The following is a 24266-nucleotide window of genomic DNA, read 5'->3' as shown; positions in this document are numbered from 1 at the left end:
CCTTTGCTAGTTTGAGTTATATTTTCATTAAATTAACAAGTCCTTTATAAAAGTGTGATTTTTCCAAACATCATTTAAAATAAAGTTGCTTCTCAATATATTTTTAAATTATAATTTACCAAACACTACTTGTATTTTGAAAAAAACACTCCTATTTCGAGATATTTGCATTTGTTCAAAGACTTATCCTAAAAGTCGAACCAAACGCATCAAATTTGCTTAGCATTATATGTAGTTTATTCCAAATTGGGTCCACGTCTCGAGGTTTGGCTAAGGATCCTAGTTCCTATGCCTAGTCCTCGAAAGCCATGCCCGAATATTTAACTCTAGCACCCAAGTCAATGGTAGGCTCCATAGAGGCTAGGACCAAAATCGGTGCTTGTGCTTGAATACCCGCCTCTTTACCCAAGCCTAGCAATGATTAAACCCAAGTCCATCGAGATTAGCTCTAAGTCTTTAGCACTCGTGCTCAAATTCCTAATGGCTAGGCCCAAGAAAACTTTGCTATTGCGAGCAAGGCCTCGGTGTTTGGGCTTGGTGACCCCGGCAATCAAACCCAAGTTCCTTGAGGTTGAGGACTAGAACCCAATGCCTAGTGAGGATCCTCGGCACTCAAATCCAAGACCATGGCGATCGAGCTTAGACTCCTCAAGATTGGGTCCAAGACCTTGACGCTCATGCCCGGGCCTTTGGCTGTGGTGCCTAAGCCCCCCGAATCCCAATGGCTAAGCTCGGGTCCCCTTGGGCACCCCAAGGGCCTAAGCATTAGAGTCTAAGTTCCATAAATAAATAAATAAATAAATCATTTATAATCTTTACAATTATGCAAGTTTGAAAATTTAATTTGACAATAATTATTTAGGATTTGATGATGTAGCATATCTAATTCTTATATCACATGATACTGCATATTTTCCTAAAAAAATAAAAGCAATTTTTCCTTTCATATCAATTCTTCCAAGATATTTAACGGAACAAGTTAAATGTTATTTTTTACTGGAAATATCAAGCCCGCCCAACTACATCACTTCAACGAAAAATTGAAAGAGAAGACCAGCGTAAGACCCCCACGATTCCGAAGCGGAGCTGCGCAAATGGATAAACAATCCTCGCGCCTTTCCTTCTCCACGAACCTCAAAAGCCTCCGCTTCCTTCTCTTCCAATGGCTGTGGGTACTTTGATTGGCTTCGCGAATCATTTTTTTTGTTCTTTGTTTGTTTCTCTCGCGTTCTGTGCAATTTGGTGGATCTGTTTCGGTTTTGTGCATTCGAAGGTTGATGTGTCGCATTTAAGAGTGTACTGTAATGGGCATTGGTTGGTTCTTTTCATGGTGAAAGCTTCCACCGTCGTTGGGAATTTTCGTGCCCGGTCTTGAACTGTGCTGGAATTGAAGATATTAGTCAGTTTGTAGCTGTTTCCATGACCATTTTCTATCTTGGTTTTTGGTGTTTCAACTGTAACTGTATACCCTCGACGCGACAAGGACAGGGACCCAGAAATAGTACAGGTTGTTGCCGTTGAACGGGACATGTTCTTGGTGGCGGTACATGCGATCATCCACATCACATCTGTGGTTGTTGCCGTTATTATGAGCAGATGGAACCATTAGGGCCCATCTTGCTCACAACATATATTGTTTTGACAACTGGTGGCGACGTGAAAAATCTCCCAAAGATCCTAGACTTGGAAGGCAGAACTTGAGATTAGCTTTTTCTAATAGTATCGCTTGGAATGCTTGATTTTTTTGTGTGTAAGAATTGAATATCAGTGTCGAAGAGACAGAGTGGTGCAGTAGGATACGGGAAGTCGATCCTTAGAATCTCGTTCCATGAGATTTCTCTTTTACTTTTCGGATGAATATGTTTGGCCATCTGAATTTCCTCTTGATTGCGCTCATCCATTTAGTCTTTAGTTGCACGGTTGATCTCTAATATAGTACATGTTTGCTCACTTCTCTCTGGATAAAAATTTAAGATTTGGTAAATGCTTGATCTGAGAATAATAAAGCATAGAAATTGCTTATTTTGTTAAGTCAGAACAAAAGAAGTTTATTGTTCTGTTGAGTTTGCTTCTGCCATTTTGAGGCGCTACCACTAATACCATGCTTCTCAAGATTGTCAATCGAGTCACTGAACTTTTCCAGTTAATCCTAAGCCTTTTTTGAACAAAGCTTAAGTGGGGCATGGAATACAAAGGTAATTCCAGCAATCTTCTCAACTTTTCTTAGTGGAAACTTTACCACTGTGTATTTCCTGCGATAAATATATGATGGGCTTCTTTGGCTGCAATCACGGAGGTAAGCGTGTCTTTTGTTAACTAGCCTAGTATGATTTCGATTATATGTTTTGTAGGTTTCCTTGTCTCAGTGGATTCCTACATGAATTTGCAGGTTTGTCCCTTCTGACTGATCTGTAAAAATACATTCTTTTATGATGGTTGATTATCCAGTTTACTTCACGGGGTTAGTAGCTCTTATTGGTAATTATCAACGGTTCTCAAGGATTTCCTTAATCCGAAAACTTGTGCAGCTTGCCAACACAGAAGAATACATAGACGGACAATTCACTGGAAGTCTGGGAGAGATTCTGATCAGGTAACTTCGCAATGTGCTGGAGAAAAGAAGTCTTGATCATTATTTTTGGCAAGCATAAGTTCTTTGTTATATTTAACGTCTGTCCTGAGCAAGAACGAGAGACTACAGTAGCAGTAAAGCCGATATCTTGACGAGTGATCTTATTTGCCCTTCACTGTGCCCTTTGCATGCTTAGTGGTTCTCCTTTTGCTCCGTGTTGCATGTGGACCCTTTAGGATGGCCAACATATACTCTGTTTTTTTCCCCCCTACTTGGGTAAACTGTGGACTAACATAAGCTCAGTATTCAGAAGCTTCACTTCTTTTACACGCCTGGCTCGCTCTTAGCAGATGTAACAATGTCCTGTATCTTTGAGACGTCCCAGAGGATAAAGATAAATGTGATTCGGCTTCAATATCAAGCATTTTGCTTTACGCAGTCTGCGTTCTTGGTAAAGCTGAATGTGATTCATCCGAGAAAATTCTTAATCATCAAAAGCAAGAGCTGGATTTCATATTGTAGTCATGGATCGTTGAGATGCATATATTTGTCTGAAATTCCCAAAATCATCCATGGCCTTGTATCTAAATGTGGTGGGACAACTTGAGTTTAACTTGGATTCGGCTAGAGTTAAGCATCCAAATACGTTGGGCTTTCTGATCACTGCAATGTAAGATTATTATATCAGCAGATCATGTGTTCCGTGTTTCTTTTGTCTTGCAAGGCAATTACTCAATCTTCGCTACAAACTGAGGCCAAACAATTGGACAGCGGAATCTGTGACATGATGAAAGGTTTCTTACACTAAAAGGCGCCTTGATAAAATTCGCAATTCCGATCTATTTTCTCCATCAACTGTAACTGTAACTGTAATGTCCATACTCTGTCGAGTACTTGATATGGAAACGATTGCTGTGAAGTTCTTTACTATAAAACTCATTACATTTGCCTCGTTACAGCACTCTGTTTGAGAGATTGATTCGTGCTATTTCTTGGCCACTCGATCCTGAGACATTTCCCGTTGCAGTCGTTCAAGAGGAGCTCTGAATTACTGGAAATTTCTTGATTGTTTTCTTTGGAGTTAGGATGAGTTTTGAGTAAGGGGGTGTTTGGCAAATTTTTTTTTTTCTGTTTCCCGGGACACAATTTTTTTATTTTATTAGGAACAAAAAAAGAATGTAAACGCATTTGTTCTTTTGTTCCAGGAGCAGATTTGGAAAGAAGTATAAATTTTTCTTTTGTTAGAAACAATTCAAGAAACACTTCTTATTCTTCTTTTTTTTTTTTTCTTTTTTTCTTTGGCGGTTGCTAGCCTCGGCCATGGCCATCGATGGCCGGCGAGCCTCGCCGTGGTTGGGCGAGGCCGCTGGCCCTCGTTGGCCATGGCTGAGTCGGCAATTGGCCAAAAGGAAAAATTAAAAATTAAAAATTAAAAAATTAAAAAAAAAAAATTAAAAAATTAAAAAATTAAAAGAAACAAAAAAATTATATAAGTTTACTAAACGCGTTTTATTCATTTTCTATTCCAGGAACATAAATTTTGTGCGATTCCAAACATGTTCTTACGTTCAAAAATTGTTCATGAAAACAGAAATAAGTTTATTTATGTTTTTAGGAACAATTTTTGAACAAAAGTATTATCAAACGCAGCTTAATTCACCCATCTTATTTCCATCTCTATGGTATGACTTTTTATTACGTCGTTTCTTTACTAAAAAAACATGAATAGATTTCGCTCATCTTTTCAATTAATCCCCATTTAACTGTCAAAATGATGATTTTTTGTTCAAAGCAACAGAAATCCAATATAACCGAACTCTTCACAAGTCATGATTATCACTAGATCAAGTATAATTGTATGTAAAACTGCATAACTGTCATTTTAACCTCTTTCGGGGATTATACAATGAAAATCGGATGTTAAATAGGCGCACGTAAAGCTTTTGTTTTAAACGATGATTCACTTTTCATACGCAGATTAAGTGCCTATTTAGATTAATTTTTGAAATTGGCCTGTCATTTTCTTGCCAAAAGAACTAGTTTAAGATGTAAAAGCCATCGATCCCACGTGACTATAAAATGATCCGTTTTTTGTTTTTTTGCTCTTGTTCCATTGAAGGCAAAGCCCCAAGAAAGCAACAAAGCATCTAAGACACTTGATGATTAATTAAAGTGAAATAGTAGACTCCAACAACAAAATCTAGAACTCAAAATTTTAAAAATAGAAAACCTATGCCCTATTCAAGAATTGCCACTCCAAGATAACGATATGGGCCAGATCAATTGGACAGAGTTGTGTCCCGTAGAACTTGCTTAATCCAACACCAGACAAGAAAGGGGTAAGATAAAGTGACCAAATAAATGGGACAAGCATAAATAATTAATGCTTTAGCCCCAACCCCACATTAGTATTGCCGTCGGTACTTAAAGAACCTCTCATAATGTCGAAAGTTCAAAATTTCCAACCTCATCTTAAGTTAGTGACCTATGTCGAGATAAAGTTCAATTATAGGATTCATTGGTTAAATCAAACTCAATTCTTTCTTTCAATGTCTCGACTCTCAAAAGAGTGCCAGTTCAAGACTAGACACACGTCAATCACGTTTTACAAATCTACTAAGTTGAGCAGTCGGATACTTATATAGCAAGACATGAACATTTCTGAGTCAACCGAATGCAATTATAGGTCCCAACGGGGCTGCCGGACGTTCATCCTCCTTAGACCCCAATCCATCAGCACCGACCGAATCATGTTCATCGAGAAAACATGGGAATTAAAGGGCGCTAATGGCCGAGACAATCACGAGGCGCACGACAAACCAAAGCCGCCAACAAAGTACGAGGGAGGGGGGGGCAAAGGACCCTGAGACGCGGGGGCGCAGAGCGCGGTGGACACGACAGGAGCAAACGACAAATTCGACGCCGGAACGGACAGCAGCATCGTCCCGCCCGCGAGCTAAAAGTCAAAGGGGCTAAAACCAGCGGGAGCCCAAAAGAAGAGAGAGCCCGCTTTTGAGTTTTGGAGGAAGTAATTAATAATATTATTAAATTTCAAGAGGGTGGAATCAGAGAGTCATCGAGATCTCTGCGTTCATGGAGGGGACTAAACTAACGAGCATCTTCTCCTCCCATCTTGCCCCCGAAGCCGCACGAGAAAAGAGATCGCAATCAGCGGCTTTATCTCTCCCCCCGTTCATATCTGTTGGGGCCAGTCCAAGTTTTCTTTTTTTTCTTTTTTTTTTAATCTGTCATTCACTTGGTTTTGGATTCTTGTCAAGGACGGCACTCGAAGCTCGTTAATTTCGTCTGATGAGAATGACAAATTGTTATTTCTATGAATTGCTTGACAACTATTTTCCTTCTTTTCTCTTCCCCTTTTCTCCTTTTCATCTTCTCTCTGTGAAGCTGAGAAGGAGCCGAGGCCCTGGATTCTGGGGCATTTTGACTTACAGACCCACTCGAAAGATTCCTCAACGAGGCTCAAAGTTGAGCATAAGTTTGGTTCGCCTTTGCCCTCTCTCTCTCTTCTCTCCTTTGGCTTTCCAAAGGTCAGACCCAAGAACCCTACTCATTAAAATAAACCGTGTTACCCTCCTTCTTTAGCAGAAAAATTCCCCCTTTGACATGCAAAAGAACTCGAAACCGAGCCCTACCCTTTCTCTTTTTCCTCCCCCTTTTTCCTCCTCACTGTTTCACACACCCTACGCTCGTCTTTGCTTTTTCAGATAAAGTGGGCACATTGACATTGCTGTGCGCAGGCTTTGCTTGAGACTTTGGGTTTTCTGGGTCGAGAACTAGGACCCGAATCCGAGGCCGTCCCGTAGCTCTAGCGACAGCAGCAACTAGCTGTGACAAAGTGGGGAAAAGAGAAGTCAAAGCAGCAGCACGCAGGTCCAAATTCGGCGGGATAAAAAAAAGGAGGGTGCGAAAGGGGAAGACATGCCCGTGAACAAGAATCGTCTTTCTTTTTCTTTTTCTTTTTCGGTTCTTTGAACAAGAATCAATAACCACCCGTGTGTCGTTGCTTGCGGGTGGACTCTCTCTGTGGTTGTTCGTGGGTGGACTCCCCCCTCTCTTTCTCTCTCTCTCTCCAACGCGCGCGCACGCACCCGCAAAAGCACGCACGCCCGCACGCATACAGAGCTGCTCACACTGTTTGGCTACACTATTGCTAGTGTCAACAACACCCAACAAGAGAGAAGAGAGCATAAAAAAAGGAACCTTCCTAGCACTCTTCCTCCACAAGCTCCCCTCTCTCTCTCTCTCTCTCTCTTCACTTTTTTTGTTGGGTTGTTGTCTCTCTCTTCAAAGTCCAACCCCCATTCTTCTTTAAAACCCCCAAAAGATCCCCCCTATCCAGCACTTCTCTATCACATTGCACTCCTCAGTGCTCACTAGTCTCTCTCTCTCTCTCCTCTTTCTGATCAAGACTTCCATTGTCGCCGCAAGAACTGCCAGCAAACAAGCAGGTACTTTTTTACATCTGCTCTTGAGCTCGGCTCTTCCTTTTTTGCTGCTTCGAGTTTGGTGGGTGCTGGTTTTTTTCTGCCAAATTTGCTTCCTTTTTGGTTTTCTGCTTGTGGATGATGGTCGTGTCTGTCTTACCTCTTCCTGCTCTAAGCCAGTGTTTCTAGTTGAGGCTTCTCCGACTGATTCTTCTGCTGTGCGAACTGAAATTTCATCACTCCTAGTCCACAGCACACTGAAGTTTCATCTTCAGTGGTCGCTCTTTCCTGGGATTTAATCTGATCGCTTCGTCAAATCTGAAGAGTCCATTTTTTCCTATGAAAAGTTCTCCAATCATGAACCTTTTGAAGCATTGTTCTATCTTCAACTAGTGAAAGCCTTTTCATTAACAAGTAGATGCTAGTATATAGATGCTTCTATTTACCATGCATATTGCTTTCACTTCTTAAAGATTTCGCTTGAATCTCAACTGAAGCTTCTTTTTTTATTCATCCAAGAGCATGTGGTACAGGGACAAATGCATGACCTGATATTTTCTCGTAATTGCAGGCTTCTCACCACGAATTGCTTCTCGACATGGACAGCCATGATCAGTGTGCTTCAAGATTGAGTCGAAAGAGGAAGTTTGAATACCAAGAAGGTCATGGAACCCTGCACTTGGATGATCTCAATCAAGACCTCCTCGAAAAGGTGCTCTCGTGGCTACCAACCTCTGCGTTCTTCCGCCTCACTTCGGTCTGCAAGAGGTGGAAGTCGGTTGCTGATTCCCCGAGCTTCAAGCTCGCCTGCTCCGATATTCCTTCCCGTGAGCCGTGGTTCTTCATGGTTGGCTCATGCCTCAACAAATCGGTCGTCTTTGACTCGGCCGAATCCAAGTGGAAGCCACTCAATCACCCATCCTTCCTCCAGAAGGACCTTAGCTTTCTGCCCGTGGCGTCATCTGGTGGCTTTATCTGCTTCCGAAATGCTTCCGGGAACTTCGTTGTGTCCAATCCCGTGACAGGGTCCTTCCGAGAGCTCCCACATACTGAAAACCAAACAATTCATGCCATTGTGATGCAATCAACTCCTGGGCCTTATAACTCTTTCAAGCTTGTATTGGTGTGTGGTGAATTACCAAGGCTTTCTTTCAAAACCTTCAATTCGGTACTTGATAGATGGGATGATGATAATCTGCTCAGCAAAAATCACGAAGATCCTGGGGAGATCGAAGAGGATGCTGTCTACTTCCTTAGTAAGGCAGGCAATCTGGTGGTTACCAATATGCTCAGAAGCCCATCAAAGCAATATTCATCAGTTATGACCATCAAGAATGGTCATGAGATTGTCTATTTCCTAAGCTCCTCGGGGACTGTCGTGGCCTGCGACTTGACAAGCAGGTGCTTCTCTGAGTACCCAAGGCTACTGCCTATGTGGTATGAGTACTCCATCGACATAGTGGAGTGCAGAGGCGAGATGATAGTTGTGGTCTTATCGGAATTCTTTGAGAGCGCAAGCCTCAGGATGTGGCGATACAATGAAGTTAACAGGTCTTGGCAGCAAATCACGGCAATGCCGCCAGCCATGGCCCATGAATTTTATGGCAAGAAGGTGGACATAAACTGCCTCGGGGCTGGTGACCGGGTATTGATATGCTTGAATTCGAGCGATCTGTTTAAGTACATTCTTTATGATTCTGTTGGCAATGAATGGATTGAATTGCCAACCTGTGATATGAAGGGTGAACCGATGGAGTTCATGTCTGCCTTCTCCTTTGAGCCCAGGATTGAGGCTTCTGTGTGAAAAAAAGGAAGATTTAGTTGTCTGCGAGTGTCTGTACTTTGAGGGATTAGGAGTGCCACTGATTTTTGTATTCTTTCTCATTTGTTTTGCTTATTGGGCAAAGATTGCTAGGCTGAGATCAATTTGTTTTTATTCCAAGTTCATACATCCATTTGTTTTTCTGCTCAAGGCTGGATTTGTTCCAGAATGAATAGGCTGATGCATATCCCTTGCATCACTCTTTCTTCAATATGTGAAGTCCAGCACTCTGCAATAGCATGAAAAGCTGCAATGAATAATATTATAGCAAGTGTTTTGCCTATGATAAAGATGACAACTACGTTCGACAAATAACCTATTTACACGTTACGCACTCGATAAGTTTGGTCAGATTGATGACCATTGATGATTAATTATTGATTATGGACTATTGATGATTTGCTGGGCTGACGATTGTACAGCAGCCAAAAGGGACTGGGTCAGAACAAATAAAGTAAGAGTAGTGTTAGGGAAACAGCAATTCATTTATTGTACTTGTTTATGAAATTACTGACAAACCGCGATATGTATTTAAACAAGTAGATGATATCCAAGCTGAAGCAGTCTGTCTTGTCATTCTACGTGTCTGGCACCATTTTTGAATTTAGTTTTGCAACTGCATCATCTTTATAAGAAAACATTCCTTCTTTCATCAGAGAAACGGTCTCTCTAGTACATCCCGGCACCTTGCTCTTTTCCTCTGATCAAACGTGGCCACATCATTCATCTCTCGGCATCGTGAGAGAGTGCTGATGCAGCTAGGCTCTCTTGCCCTTCAAGAAGCTCGAGCATACCTTGAGCATGATTAAGGCAGTGCTCTTAGATGCTGAGAGCAAACAGGCAGACAACCGATGGCTAAGACTTAAGACTTTGGTTAGGCAAACTTAAAGATGTGCTATACAATGGCCAGCACTTGCTTGATGAAATTCAGTGTGAAGTTTTCATGAAGAACGTCAAACAATCAGTATGGCAATATGGGTGGAAAGGTGTGATGGCTTCTTTTTCAGCATACAACCTCAAAGAAAGAACAGAGAAACTATGTCCTGATCTCGAGGAGTTTGGGAATGAAACCGTTGGAAAACATCGAGGAGTTCCCCTTGCTGTGAACACGTTGGGAAGCTTACTGTATTCCAAAGATAGCAGAGAAGATCAGGTACCTGTAAGAGCGATATTTCGGGATCATGACAAGCAGAGGATGGCATTCTACCTGTACTTATGTTGAGTTATGATCATTTGCCCTCCCAGTTGAAGCAGCATTTCGCCTTTTGTTCATTTTTTCAAAAACATTCACGCATGCTAACTTGTCCGTGAGTCCTCTATGGATCTGTTCTGATCTCATTCATCCATCAAGCAGAAGCCAATCGTTGGAGGACGTTGGCTATACATATGTAAAGGAGCTCTAGTCAATATCCTTCTTTCAGGAATTTAAGGGGGTCGGTCCCTATGTATACTTTGACATGCTCGATGTAGTACACGATCTTGCCATATTAGTTGAAGGAGTTGATTTCTCTCTCTCTCATTACAGGAATCAACGTTGATGGCGAACTAATGATCACTACGTCTGCTCTCTCGTTCATTTTTCTACTGGACATGGCTGAAGGATGAAGAGTGCAGCAAATGCAACTTGTGTAATATGAAATGCAGCATAGCAATCCAAAGATTATCGAATTATGCGGCGGTTGCAGCATAGGGTCAGGCTGATGTTCCATCTGAGAAATTAATTTATAAACCAAGAAACGATTCATTTCCCCCCCTAAGGAGCAGCAGATGACAGTTAATGTAAATTCAAAGACAAAGTACACTAGTTATCTAAATCCGGTCTTCAAAAGTTAGCCTCTCGTAATTTAAATTGATAAGGGTTGGCTAGTGTTGAAGTGACTCTGAGAGTTGCCGTTCTTGTTCTTTCTTTTCTACATTACTTGGTCATATTGCCAGTACCATCAGCCGAAACTTTCCTTTTAGCCTTGAAGCTCGGCGGATTTGAGGAGATGTTTGGATAGAAAATAAAAGTGAGAATAGCACAAATGGTCCCTGAGTTCTAGTTAAATATACAATGTGGTTTGTAAATATTTAATTGATGCAATTTGATCCTCAAATTTTGGCTCAATACACAATGTTATCCTTAAACTTTTAATTTTATCAATGCAGTCTTGGACTATTGATAAATGTTCAATGTAAACCCTAAACTATATGAAAACATTTAAGCCTAGAGACAACTTTGCATATTGGGATAAAGTTCAGATGCCACATTTCACCAATTTAAAATTTACGAATTATATTGGCTATTAGATTAAAGTTTAATAACTATTTATGTCATTTAATGCAAGGGCTAACATATTCTTGGGCTTTAGGTGAGAACATCGCTTGGTCAGATAGTATTCGATCGTCCATTTTGGACGAACCAAGCCCATCATTTCTTTTACCTTGGAGTCTCGAGCCATGTAACAAAACTCGTAAAACACCACCGCAAGAAGATTCAACCACTTTTAACCCTAGACCCGAAAACATAGTTAGACTCAGAATTAAGAACAATCACGACATTCCTCATGTTGATGTCACGGCATCGCCACAATTCTTGTCTGATGACCTGAAGGATTGAATTTCAAACCGAGACTCGTCACCCCTCGCGGATACACATGAGTCGAGCTCGAGAGGGTACGCTGTTGTGTTACATTCGAGTTTTCTTGGCACGCATGACTCGGTACCTAGACGATCCGAAATCATCATATGTTCCGCACGCACTAGGCAAAAACACACGATCTGTCCCGTCGTGAATGTTGCGGATATGAGGAGTTACGAGGATCCAAAAGGGTTTTTGAATTCGGCTGACGATAGTGGGATGTCGATGAGGGGGGGCTGTGTTCTCTTTGCGGAATAGGGTGGCGTCGTCGTGAAAGAGGCCATGGTTTTGTACAGATGCATGCATCGTCCATGACGTATTCCCCTCATGCGTGCATCACCTACCAACAGATTGGACCGACTTCAATTCAATATGCATATATATATGTGTGTGTATGTATATGTATGTACATGGAAATATGTATAATGTAACACTATTTTGCTCCTTGTCATTTAGGGTTTTTTCGTCAAGTTGTACTAGAAGTTCTTTGGTCCCTTAACCTCTCATTCGGATTTGGTCTTGAATCTTCATATATCGGAAGCAAACACCCTCAAACCCAAAAATGTCATTCTCGTTTGTTCTAATGGGCACGCACGTCGTATATATAGTGGTCGAACGATTTTTATTCTTTCAATGCACCAGGCTAAATCATCTATCTGATTTGGTCAGCTGCAAATCCCACATTACGACCAGAACATCTGAAAACAATTTACTTTCGAATGGCTAACTCTAAGAGGTTGATTTGAGAAAAATCTAATACGAGGACTCCTTGAGGCCTAAAGCCCCCTAATTAGAAAAAAAAATCATAAACCTATCATATTGATATCAATACAATTCTAAATCTTTCAATCGAATTAATTTAGTCTTAAATATTTTCACATCAATACCAGTTAAGTTTATTCGGTCAACTTAGGCCGAAAACTATTAAAGTGGATGTCAATTGTCTTTTGTGGCACGACTAACTTTGGTATAAGCAATTCTTTTTAATTTTTAAATATTTTATCGAAATTTTTTCCTTTTCTTTTTTTCTTTCTCCTTGATTTTTTTTTTCTTTTCCATCTTTGACCATCAGGCATGGGCCGCGAAGCCTTCGTCAGGCCGTGTGCAAGGTGACCTTGCCATGGCCTTGCTCATGGTTGGTGAGGCCACGGCTAGCGAGGCCTTGGTGAGGTGGCCTCTCCCACTACCGCCTACGCCTTGCCCAGTGGATGGTGAGCTCTGGCAAACTTTATATTAATATAAAAATGTTTTACTAAATTCGTTAAATTAAAATGTTTATGGTAAATTGATGCCCAAATCAATAGGTTTAAGATTTTTTTGGTACTTCTCTCCTTCTTCATACTCTCTACATCTCTAGAAACAGCGGTCCTTCCGTCGTGACACGAAAGGAAAATAGTACACGGCGCGTGTCTCCCACACGACAATCTTCTATCAACTACATTTTCCACACTCATACATGCACAAAGAAAAGCAAACAGGAAAGCACATTTAGGTGCACACATAGTCACCATTAGTGGACCTAAAAGGTGTGTGGGGTTGGGTGATGGCAATGGCAAGTCCCCTTCCAACATAATCTGCACCACAGAGGGATTGGTCCTTGATGCTTTTCATTGGCTGCAAGTTGCAACTTGTCAATCAACGCCGCAACCCAAAATAAAAACACCTCTTCGCCATAACTTCTACGAACGGGATACAACAAAATCATTTGTTGGAATCTTGTTTGGGGGGCAGATTGAAAAACCAAAATGGTCCAAACCCTCATACTAAAAAAAAAAAATGAATAAAATCAAATAAAATCAAATAAAATAATGATAAAACGAGAATGGTCCCGCCGCCACCCCCACTTATAGCGGAAAGTGACCATTCACTATGTGGTGGTTCAATTTGGAAGGGCTGCATCATCTGATGCCGCCTCCCCCTCTTCATCTTCAATTAATTATCAAAATTGAATTTTTCTTCCTATTTTATTGCCACCAAAATAAAATAGGAGAGAGAGAGAGAGATTGTTGTGAAATTGGAGAGTGGAAATCGGATCGACATTGACCGCAATGGCAGAAAGTACAAATTAAGGGTCAAATTGCACAAAAAGATTTTACCCCCTCGAGTTCAAACTATTATGAGTTGTGACCCTCTAGTTTGAATCTATATGCGTGGCAAAATTTGATGGCTTTCGGATAACTTTATCTCCATACATATCCAATTATCCTCATCTTAGCCTTAGGTGTTTCATGGAGAACAAATACACGAGCTCAGAATGACCGGATGACTTGTATTTTTGTGAATTTCGATCTTTTTTTTGCCCAAAATGATAATTTTGTGACGTAAGAGATGCATTTTGTTCAAGTTTGACATCTAAAACAAGATAAATACCACATCCCAAAAGTTATCCGAGATGAGCCGGCCCAAATTCTCCCTTTGCAAAGGAAGTAACTCCCAAAAGTGGGTCCGAATTCCAAATTTACATAAGCATCACGTCAGTCTTAGGTCAATCCAGAATTTAATTTTGTAAATAAATTGAAAAGGAAAAAAGAGGAGCTGAGGAGGACAACTTCGATTCAGACGGTTGGCCAATTGGTCATCATCAACGAGATGGTTCTTTTACCTAATATTTTTTTGGGTGGGTGTCTTAGCTTTTGCCCGTGAATTTATGGAGCCAATATAGTTGACTTCCCTGGCTCGCTCTTCTTGTCTCTTTTCATTCAAATAACCATAAATACATTCACATTGAGGTGATGAGGAGAAGAAATTTATGTTGGGGGGTCCACTGCGTGGAGGTTAAAACAACACAACTTTCACCTAGGGTGACTCTATTTTTTATTTTTATTTTAATTGAGATGCACGTACTAAGCAACCCTTTTTTTTAACGCATCACGCATACGTAACATCACGCATCTGTAACTGTAACTGTTGATGTGAGATTTCTTTTGTGAAATCAATCAGATGCGAGGCACTCTATTGCCACTCTTGATGTTGATTGATGCGTGAGATAAGAGTAACTTGTGCAATCTCGAATAGTTTCGACTTGCACATGCAAGTGCGTGGATCACTAATTTTCCCTAGGCATGAGTGCGGTTGTGGGTGGATTATGTATGAAAGAAAAATGGATTTTTTATAATGGGTAGGGAAAATTACCAAAACAATACTAAATTTATTGTAATTGAGACAATTAAGTTAATTTTATTTTTTGACGAATTAAATCATAAGACTTTTACATTCGTGCCAATTTAATCCATTCGGCAAATATTGGTTGACTAGTGTTGACATAGACGTTAGTGATCTTACATGGTGCTGGTGTTGGTGAGGTTGGCCCTCGCCTTTGGCCAATTGTCTAGTTCTAGCAGCTAGATGGAGGAAGAAGATCAAGGAAAGAAACATAAAAGCAAATATAAAGGAAAAATAAATTAAAAAAAATGTTAAAATATTATCTAAAATTATCACTTCAGCACCATATAAAATGGCCAGTGTTCACATAGCATCGCTAGACCAAAATTTACTAAATATATTGAATTGATATAAATGCAAAAAAATTATGACTCAATTGATAAGAAAAATTTATAACTAAACCGTCATGATTACAATAAATTTATGAATTTCTTAAAGATTATCCCTAATGTATAGCTCTTAAACAAATGGGCGATGGATCAAAAGAGAGTAGTGAATAGCTTTAACTTTTTATGAAATGGCAGTTCGGAAAGATTAAAAAAAGACAAAAGAAGAAGCAATACATGAATGCGAAAGGGTTAAATTGGTCCATTCAGACTCCAACTGCAAAAGAAAAAAGAAGGATAGGAGCAGATGAAATAATAATAAGCAAGAACCGACCCGAAATAATAATAATAATAATAATAATAATAATAATAATAATAATAATAATAATAATAATAAGAAGAAGAAGCAAGCAAGCAAGGTATATTTGACAGATTGGAGCTAATGCTTTTCGTCTTTTTGCCTTGATTCCCACGTGGAGAGCTCCTTCTGATTGGAGCCTTTAACATCTTCCCACGTGTCAGCACTGTCAGCACCTCCTAGTGGGCGAAATACGGCCGTCCGATTATGACCAGTCACATCAGGTCCGTCATTTTGGAGAGCCTTTTTGGCCCTCACCTTATTATGCATCTTATTTATTAATTAGCGCAACGGAATTCACCCAAAAAAACAAAAGAGAAGAGAAAGAAACTTGCTAGTGACAATTTTAAAATTTTCAATTTCTCTATCCTTCATATATAACATTATAGTTTGTTGGATAAGAAAATAAAGTAAAAGAAAATTAGGCGGGTCAAGTGTAGATCATCAACCTTATGGTTTCTCGAAGTAGAAATGTGACTTTTTGTCGCATGAAATAGCGTGAAAGCAAATCACCGTGATTTTTATTCCTAAGGGTGTGATTGGCAAGTTTATTTCAAGAAAAAGATTATAATCGTGATTGAATCGGAAGATGCATTTCCAAATTGACTAAAGCATAATTGCAAAATGCTAATGAACGAACTTGTACCGGTGACTTTGTTCATCTTAGGGTGACTTTGTTCCATTGAAAAATTTCATTACGAGGGAAATTTTTTTTTCATGAAAATCATTTTCAAGTAAAATGGATAATTTTCATTTGCTTTGTGGTTTTAAAAAAGTGATTCTTTTTTATCAAAAGGGTTAGTCTTTTACCTTAATTTAAACTTGTTATGTTAGTCAATGGACAATATTTTCCACCGATGGATTAATTTTTTGTAATGCAAACACTGAACGGTTGGAAAAAACTTTTCCCAAAGCAATTTTCCTTTAAACTAAGGGGCCTTTATACTTTCCTAATGTTATGTTTCTATATTGAATTTGCGTGCTTGAATTCGCAGTTTAATAATACTGTGTAGTGTTATGTTCTTGCTATGTATCCCCATTAGCATCTTTGTCGAAACTGTGGGTTTGGAAAACAACCATCTTTCAACTTTGTTTTTGGGTAAAAGGCCTTCAAATTCATGATGCACATGAAACTAGGAGCAGAAAATAGAGGAACGAAAATGAAAAGCAGAAAGTAGGGAAAGCTAAACTTATCTTTAGCCTATGAAATGTGATTTCATTTCAAACAAGTTCTTGAGAGTCTACTAATCAAGCAGAGTATTCCAACACTGTAGTTACTTCAATCTATGCCACAAATCGATGCGGAATAATTACACATGTTTCAGGTATGTCGAGTGAATTTACTAGTAATACGAGCTCCAGGCATTGGAAAGAGATCACAAGAGTTAAGAAATATCTGAAAGTACAGTGCAATATTCATCTGCGAACTTCTGCATAATAATGCTGCAAACAAAATGAGTTCTACTTCTAACTTCTAAATCGCTTCGACTCCGATGATCCATTCGTGGGAATAGAGGGGAAGCAAGAATGCAAAGATCCAGCTGACTCGTACACTCTCTCTCTCTCTCTCTGTATCATCCCGATTCATTCATCTGCAGTCGAGTAATCAATGTCTTTTCCTCCCCAAGATCGGGCGACCCCCTGTTCTTTTTCTCTCACATGCTTTCCCCTGCCGCAAAATGGATAAAAGGGTATGTGAAAAATCACTTCTTTTTCTGACCCGAGAGAGAGAGAGAGATTGACTGTTTGTTGGGCAGGGGGTGTGGAGCGGGGGTTTTGAGTGTGGGCAGGAGTGATTCGTCAAAGTCATCTTGTTAATCAAGGAGTCACCTGCGCTTGAACCCGATTGGTCGAAGCTTTTTTCTCTCTCTCTCTCCATCTCTCTGAAGAAAGAAGCCGTCCATCTTTATCCACAAGCAGAAAACCCAACAGCTGAGTCCTCCTCTCCCTTCTCTGTACTGCAATCCTTTTTCTCCTTTAAAAATATTAATTTCAGTATTATTTCCCGACATAAATTATTCATATTTCCCTTTGCATTCCTCATCCTGCAATTCACGCTACTTGTTTCTGTTTAGATGTCGTTGTGTTTCCATTACACTCCTCGGTTCCTTCCCCCCTGCACAATAATTTCATTTTTTTTGCGGCCTCATGATTGGTTTCTTGCGTTTCTACATATCATGATCTTTTGGAATTTTATGATTTTTTTTTTTTTTTGGGGTTCCTGCTGAAGCTTCAATTCAACCGTCACGAGGGGAAAAAAACAAGCTTAGATTTACTTCTTGATTGAGCGATTGTCATTTTTCGACACTGGTAATCCTTCTGGTGCCTAATATCAATTAGTCATGCCAAAGAAACATAAGGGTAAGTAAAAAGAATTTGTTCTTGGCAATGATGGGAAAGGTTAGACTGTAGCAGTGGAAGCCAGAACATTGAAATTGGATCAGAAGGGTGTGTCTCAGCAAGAATCAAGCTGTCAATGCAAGGACCACATTGGCTAATTTACATTAGTTGGGCAAAGGGAAATAAGTTCAGGGTTCACTCTCTATTATTAACGGGTGGTGAAATGCTGGAGAGGAAGCCAAAAACCTTGTGTCTTGCAGGGAAAGAGTGCAAGTGTCTACGCTGAGACATTGACAGAAATAAATACTCGCCCTCCTTGATACTCAGAGGATTTATGGCTTGGGGCAGAACAATAGGAGGCTCGAATTTTACTACCCTGCGATGATGCTATTTGTTAGATTAAGGTTTTGATATGCTAAATAAAGCTGTTTTGAAGGGTAGTTAGAGTCCGAATCTCGTGGTCGTGAAAAGTTTGACAAATTTTTGTTTGGTGCATCTTCTAGGATACTTCTTGTTGGAGGAAGAAGGGAGATTGAGTGTGATGTTCAATGTTTCTTTAAGGATATTCTTAACTTTGTCCGCATTTGAACCTTTATCTTATCAAGGAAAATGTGAATGTGCTGGCAAACAAGGATTGCAAATTGACAGCTGCACTATTGTGGATTACTTGCTTGTTTACTATAGGAAAAATGATTTCAACTATTTGTACCAACAATTTTTCTAGACTCACTTCAGAGATGCCAGTTCGGTCACTTGTAGTATGATCTTGACGTGAGCTGGATTTCCATTGTTTGTGTTGACATTATTTGCTGTTAACAAAATTGGCTTGCCGGTCTGGGAGGCAGATGTGGAGCTTCAGGTTGATCATGAAAGTATTGAGCCAAATCGGTCCACTAGGCAAGTCTTAATTGTACAAGGTTTATTGTAGCTCAGAACACTTAAATTTCCTGTTCAAGAATATACAATTCCGCCTCCAAGACTACATTATGGCTACGATTAAGCTGTTGGTCAATTTCTTAAGTGCAGAGTTTGCTAATATTTCTTATTTTCTGCTGATGAAGGGAAGTGCAAGTGTCTTCGCTTCCTATTGGACATTGAGGGCAGCTGCTAAAAGCTTCACAGAGCAGGGGTTTCAGAGTTGGCAAATGTCACAAACAGTAAGAAAACTGGCTCTTTTCAGTAACACTGTTGGGAAAATTTCGTTTGCCTGACAATGATTTGATTGATACTCTGATACATTGCCTTGCCTTTGTTGATGTAATGGTGCAAAACCTTAGTTTACCCTCTCGGGGCAGACTGCTTTCTAACCTAATAATCTCTCTCTCCATGGAAAAATTTGACTTGCTAATCGGATGGAATGGACCAGTTGACAAATCAGATTTTAGTCCTGTTCTGGAAATTAATATTTATTGTTTTGCTGATCAAATGATATAGTTGCTCCCTTTGAAGTTTGAACACTACAACTTCACTCTTGCAACGAGTTGATGAACCATTTTCTTGTGATTCATTTTCTTTTAATGTTACTCTGCCTTTCCCATTTATAGGGTGCATTTTCCTGTCAGCTGTAATTTTCCTCTCCTTGGCCTTTAATTGTCATTACTGTTGCTGTCCGGAAGCTCTGCTAAAAGACAGAAGCCTTGCCTCTGCTTCCTCCAATTAGAGTCTAGAGAATAGGATCGCCCATTAAAAAAAAACAAAATATGTAGAGAAAGATGCTAAAGAAAAAGGAAAAAAGTAATCAAAAGGGAAGAGAGAGACTGGTATGGAGCATTTCTGTCCTTTAATATACTGTCTTTTGAAAAGGTCCAAATTCTTTGTTTCTGGAACAGACTTAAATCATCTTAGAGGATTTCTTCAAACAGAGAAAAAAAAAAAAAAAAAAAAGAGGAAGAAATTTTTCCCCAGTCATTTATATGAAAAGAAAATAATAGAGAAAGGTTACAAAAGTAATGGAGATTCTTCTGTCAGTCTCTCCGGGCTTTTGCTTACGTCCTTTTGGAGCCTGGTCCCTCGTTATTTTCAAGCCGAAATCTCAGCATGCCCACCCTTGTTTCATGCCCCAAAATACCCTTTTTAGAGCGAGTAAAAAAATCACTCTGGGAATAGAAAATTACAAGCCAAAGTTCACCCATGGTACTAAAAAGAAACCTACTTTTTCATCAATCAACCCAAGAATCCAACTTTAAGGTGTACCAACAACCTAGGAATCAAAGGGTCGTCACCTTTGCATAAAGAGCACTACCTTTCTAGGATTACCAGTACTCGTGTGCTTGGTTTGATGCTTCATTCAAATGATGTCGGACCAACATCTATTGCATCGTCTGTTTCGATGCATTAATTACCTTTTATACACTTAAGTTTGATGCATATCTCTCCTTTTCACTGTCAGCGGGGAAGAAAAATATGCATTCTTGAGGAAGCTTCTGCATATCTTGGTGAATGGAGTTCGATATTAGGACGGATTTGCAGACGAATATGTGTATTTCATTTGCTGCTTTTGAATTTATTAGGCAGTGCAATGAGGTGTTTGGCGACACTTTACCAGTCCCAGCGTCTCAGTAGCCAAGGTGATTTTGGAACCTTGGATTTGAGGGCTTTAACACCTTAGCTTTATGTTGGCGAAAATACCTCTATTATTTCAGACACTATCATTGCAATAGCTCAGGATATAGCCTTGCACTGTAGAGTATATGCTTGCAAACACCTCTAGTTAGCACAATTATAGCACAGCGCAACACGGCATATATCAGCACTAAAAGCTACGGGACTGCCAAATGAGCTATCAGTCATCTTTTCTTTTCTTTTTTGAAACGCACCGAGCTGGTTAGGTGGTGTTTACCCTGTCCCTGGCTTGTGTTTTCTCTTTTTGGGGGTAAACCTTGGCTGAGGTAAAGAAGAAGCTAGCGTTTCACAAGATGTTGGTGAAAAGAGTACGGTACTTAAGGAGCAAGAAGACCCTTCCTAACTGCATTTATTACAGCTGCTAATAAAATGGTAACCAACGTGTTTGCCAAAATAGGAAAAAGTCCAAGAAAGTTTAAAAACTCTAGACTGGCCCAAGCTATTTATATCACACATCCATCAGACGCCTCCTTAGGACATCTCAGGATCAGCTTCTGCCTCTCTCTCTCTCTCTCTCTCTATCTCTTTCTCTCTCTCCCTCTCTCTCCCACAGGGTACTTTGTCTTTCAGAATGTAAGAAAAAAGAAACCCATGATTCTCCTCAACCACCGTTTCTCCAATTACCTTTCCACCTCCACTGAGGAATCAAAACACACCCAAAAAGGCATATTATGGGTAGATCTTCAAAGCAAGAGACCAGAGAGGCAATGGAAATAGACAATAAGCCTTGTAAGCTCAAGGAGGAGGCTCATCTTTCTGGTGCTTATATCCGTAGCTTGGTGAAACAATTGACCTCATCAAGAACCAAGGATCCCATGAGTTCACAGCAGGATCCAGAATCTGTTGATAGCGATGGTTTCTCTGCCCAAAGTTTAGCCAAGTTTCGAGAGGATTTCAGTGAAACCCAACATCAATCTCAGCAACCTCCACCACCCCACAAAAAGCAGGTCCGGAGGAGACTCCATACCAGCAGGCCTTACCAAGAAAGGCTCCTGAATATGGCTGAGGCTAGGAGAGAGATTGTCACCGCTCTGAAATTCCACAGAGCAGCTATGAAACAAGCCCAAGAGAAGCAGCTACAGCAAGAAAAAGATCAACTTCAGCAGCAGCAATCGCCGCCGCTACCGCCGCCGCCAATTCATCCACAACCTCAACCGTGTCCTGAAGAAGGAAAGATAGTGCCCAGAATGTACCAAAGGATTAGCCATTCATCAAGCCATGCCTTTTCCTCAAATTATGCGGGAAACCTTGCATACCCCTCCTTCTCATATCCTCCACCGCCTCCTGCAAACCCTTTTTCCTCCTGGCCAATTTCTCCAATCTCCCCTCTACCTGCTGCTGCCGAGAGCCTGAACTTCAGCCTCCCAAACCAGCCCTTAGGGCTCAATCTGAATTTCCATGATTTTGACAACCTTGTAGAGACCAATCTTTACCACAACGGTAACCCACCATCCATCTATGCAGCCTCATCTCCATCATCATCTTCCTCTCCTCCCTTGTCTGTTGCTGCAGAGGAGTCTCCTCCTTCAGTGGGGGCTTCTTCTTCCAAGGGGCCTCCTATGGTGGCTGTGGCTGAGGTTGCTGAGTCAGGGTCACCTAGTGGTGGTGGAGGGTTGCATCAGGTGGTGGCCGATGAGGAGATAGCAGAGATCAGGTCAATTGGGGAGCAGCACCAGATGGAGTGGAATGATGCCATGAACCTGGTTACATCAGCCTGGTGGTTCAAGTGCTTGAAGGATTTGGACATTGGACCTGAAGTGAAGGCTGAGGATGATGGGTACCAACCCTTTGATGAGGTCATGGAGTTCCCTTCCTGGTTGAGTTCAAATGAGAATTGCTTGCAGCAACATCTCAATGATTGCTTCTCAGAGGACTATTACCAAGATCCTGCCTTACCTTGGTAAGAGTCCACAATTTCTTTCAAAATCTTTAAAAGAAGTCAGAAATCAAGTACATACATATACCTTTCTCTGGCAGTCCTTTTGTCTTAGGGTTGGGATCAGCTTTGTTAATTCACCATCACTGTTGAGCTTTTAGTGCCCAAACTAATAATTTTCTCAGGAAACCCTGATCAAATTAATGCAATTCAGCTAAGAAAGTAGACTCTCACTTCTTATGACATTAAGCATTTTATACGGCATGGTTAGTCAACAATTAAGTAGCTTGTATTCGTGGAAGGCCCAGTTACAATGTCCTCTTAAACTCTGAAGAACAAGTATTCTTTATAGTAGTTTAGTGTCCTTGTCTTAAAGATCCAAACTGGCCCACATAAACAGTGATGGGTGTTATTTGTTACTCAATAAGCTTGGTATTCTGATTGTTCAAGTTCATCTTTTTAATCTGATTCTAGCTTTGATTCTGTGCTAACTAATTTCTGTGCTTTCTTTTCTGTCTTGATGGAACAGCATGGACATAGGAGAAATTGAGGGAATCGATGGGGAGTGGTTATCGTGACAAAGATTGATTTTTTTTTTGGTTAATCAAATCTTTGCTTCTTGCAGATGCAGATTTTTCTGATCAAGTTGCTTCTTTTGTACTTTGTAGTCTGTTTTCTTAGAACTCTTTTCCCTCCTCCCCCACATTAATAAGGCTTGCAGAAGAGAGCTGAAGTTGGCAAGCCACCAGAGGAAAAAATAACTTCTAGGGAAGGAAGTGAATGTGCTTTTTCCTCTGTCTAGGTTCCAATTATTGGGAAATTTTTGTAGTTTTAATATGTATACATATATTACATATAATTTGTATAATTTTTCTTTCTTATCGACCAGATAAGTGATTCCACATCATCATTCCGTACATTATGAGATTCTTCTGTTACACAGCTGGATTTTATATAAAAAAACTTTCCCTTTGGAATTGAACTTTCTGCTAGACATATTTCACCCGCCTCATAACGAAAAAGAAGGGGAAAAATGAGAAAAAAACATAAGGAAATGAATAAAATAGAAATGAGATAAGGACTGGGAATTATTGATAAATGTTGCCAAGATGGATTTATGAGGCGTGCCAGAGCTTTTGAGGATATTGGATACTACTTTACTCTGTAATTCACAGCAGGATGAACTGTACTTGACAAGTTGACATATATTTTGCAAGATTGCATTCATACTATATGTTCTATATGATAATCAGGCTACAACTCGCTTTTGTGCATTGCTTTTAACCAATGAAATCAACGTACAACTCCCAAAATTGTCAGTCTTCTGGTGCTTGGGATAGCATCCTACTCATGCTTTTATTTTAGCATCTGAAATTTTATTTTAATCCGACATTAAAAATCTTCAAGTCTTTTAATAAATTGTAAACACAGAAATATATGATGGTCTAAAGTCATGTGAATTTTTATTTTTCAATATTTTTTCACCAACTAGAATGATAAACTTCAGCAGCCATTTTGACTTTTTAAGTACTAATAATTTCCAAGTTTCCCGTGTTCCCATTTAGAGATTTGGTTCAACTGCAGACAACAAATCAGATCTGATGCCCCGAAAAAACACAAACGAAAAAATGAAAAGAAAGGATAATGGTTATGCTCTTTCAACAGATCATTTTTTTTGTTATTTTTCATTTTTGCTTATTGTCCCCTTATTTTACTCTCTTGAATAGGCAGAGCTTGCTGGGTTACAAGTGGTTGTTGCTCTTCTATCCATAAAAAAATTCATTGCAGAACCGTGTCCAAATGGAAGCCATGCAGGAATATCACGAACTCCTCATTAATTGAAATGAGCCCAAGAATCCTGTAAACCTTTTTTTTTTTTTTTTTTTCTCACTTCTATCCTTCCTCCTATTCACCTTTTATCTTTGGGAAAAATGTCACCGAAAAAGGTTCAACATGTTGCCTAGTTGGGATTTCCTTTTTTTGCCTTGTCATTTATACCAATGTTGTATTGGAAGTCCTAATTTTTTTACAAAAGTATAATTGAGTTTTAAAACTTATCAAATTAGTGCAATTAAAGTCTTAAAACTTATGAGCACTTTTTGTTTGTTAAGTTAGATGTAATT

At 39.9% G+C, this 24266-nt stretch overlaps 2 protein-coding genes and 1 long non-coding RNA gene across 3 annotated transcripts; all 3 read left to right on the top strand.

Annotated features, from left to right (window-relative positions):
* Positions 1–1528: 1528 nt before the first annotated feature.
* On the top strand, positions 1529–3470 carry LOC104438992. Its single transcript, XR_005548986.1, has 3 exons — positions 1529–2389; positions 2529–2593; positions 3297–3470. It is a non-coding gene; the product is annotated as an uncharacterized LOC104438992 (long non-coding RNA).
* Positions 3471–6806: 3336 nt separating this feature from the next.
* LOC104436362 (F-box only protein 13) lies at positions 6807–9122 on the top strand. Its single transcript, XM_010049112.3, has 2 exons — positions 6807–7041; positions 7589–9122. Exon 2 carries the CDS (start codon positions 7616–7618, stop codon positions 8819–8821), a length of 1206 nt encoding a protein of 401 aa, XP_010047414.1. The 5' UTR covers positions 6807–7041; positions 7589–7615; the 3' UTR covers positions 8822–9122.
* A 7983-nt stretch (positions 9123–17105) lies between these two features.
* LOC104436361 (integrator complex subunit 3 homolog) lies at positions 17106–23060 on the top strand. The gene is made up of 3 exons (XM_018869774.2): positions 17106–18802; positions 20035–22167; positions 22673–23060. The coding sequence occupies exons 2-3, from the start codon at positions 20939–20941 to the stop codon at positions 22719–22721; spliced, it is 1278 nt and encodes a 425-aa protein (XP_018725319.2). The 5' UTR covers positions 17106–18802; positions 20035–20938; the 3' UTR covers positions 22722–23060.
* Positions 23061–24266: the final 1206 nt, after the last annotated feature.

The sequence above is a fragment of the Eucalyptus grandis genome, chromosome 3, assembly GCF_016545825.1.
Source record: "Eucalyptus grandis isolate ANBG69807.140 chromosome 3, ASM1654582v1, whole genome shotgun sequence".
In the NCBI taxonomy this organism is placed as follows: domain Eukaryota; kingdom Viridiplantae; phylum Streptophyta; class Magnoliopsida; order Myrtales; family Myrtaceae; genus Eucalyptus; species Eucalyptus grandis.
The sequence above is the reverse complement of the archived record's forward strand: the minus strand, read 5'-3'. Positions and strand labels throughout refer to the sequence as shown.